Below are 267 nucleotides of genomic sequence, written 5' to 3'. Positions count from 1 at the left end.
CCCGGGGGCTCGGCGCTGTACGTCTCCTGCTTGAAGGTGGCCAGCATGCAGGAGGGGGAGGCCAGCGAGGAGAGCTCCATGGAGGCCAGGCCGCTCTGGTGCTGTTCCAGGTTCAAAATATCCTTGACCGAGAAGGGTGTCGTTGTCACAGGGCTAGGAAACATTGCGGAGGAGAGTTGGGCAGAGGCCGGAGCCCAGGGTCATGGAAAAGCAGGTGAGGAGCAGCCAACGTGGAGCAGTGGTGGAGCGTGGGCTCGCGGAGGGGGC

The 267-nt window shown here is 64.0% G+C and overlaps 1 protein-coding gene across 1 annotated transcript; it reads right to left on the bottom strand.

The window, feature by feature from the left end:
* Positions 1-14: 14 nt before the first annotated feature.
* LOC104625227 (homeobox protein Nkx-2.5-like) lies at positions 15-164 on the bottom strand (the record flags this gene model as incomplete). Its single annotated transcript, XM_010292800.1, has 1 exon — positions 15-164. A coding segment is annotated over exon 1 (150 nt), but the record flags the coding sequence as incomplete, so codon positions are not given.
* Between the last annotated feature and the right edge of the window lie 103 nt (positions 165-267).

This window comes from Phaethon lepturus, unplaced genomic scaffold, assembly GCF_000687285.1.
Source record: "Phaethon lepturus isolate BGI_N335 unplaced genomic scaffold, ASM68728v1 scaffold41238, whole genome shotgun sequence".
NCBI classification, from domain to species: domain Eukaryota; kingdom Metazoa; phylum Chordata; class Aves; order Phaethontiformes; family Phaethontidae; genus Phaethon; species Phaethon lepturus.
The sequence above is the reverse complement of the archived record's forward strand: the minus strand, read 5'-3'. Positions and strand labels throughout refer to the sequence as shown.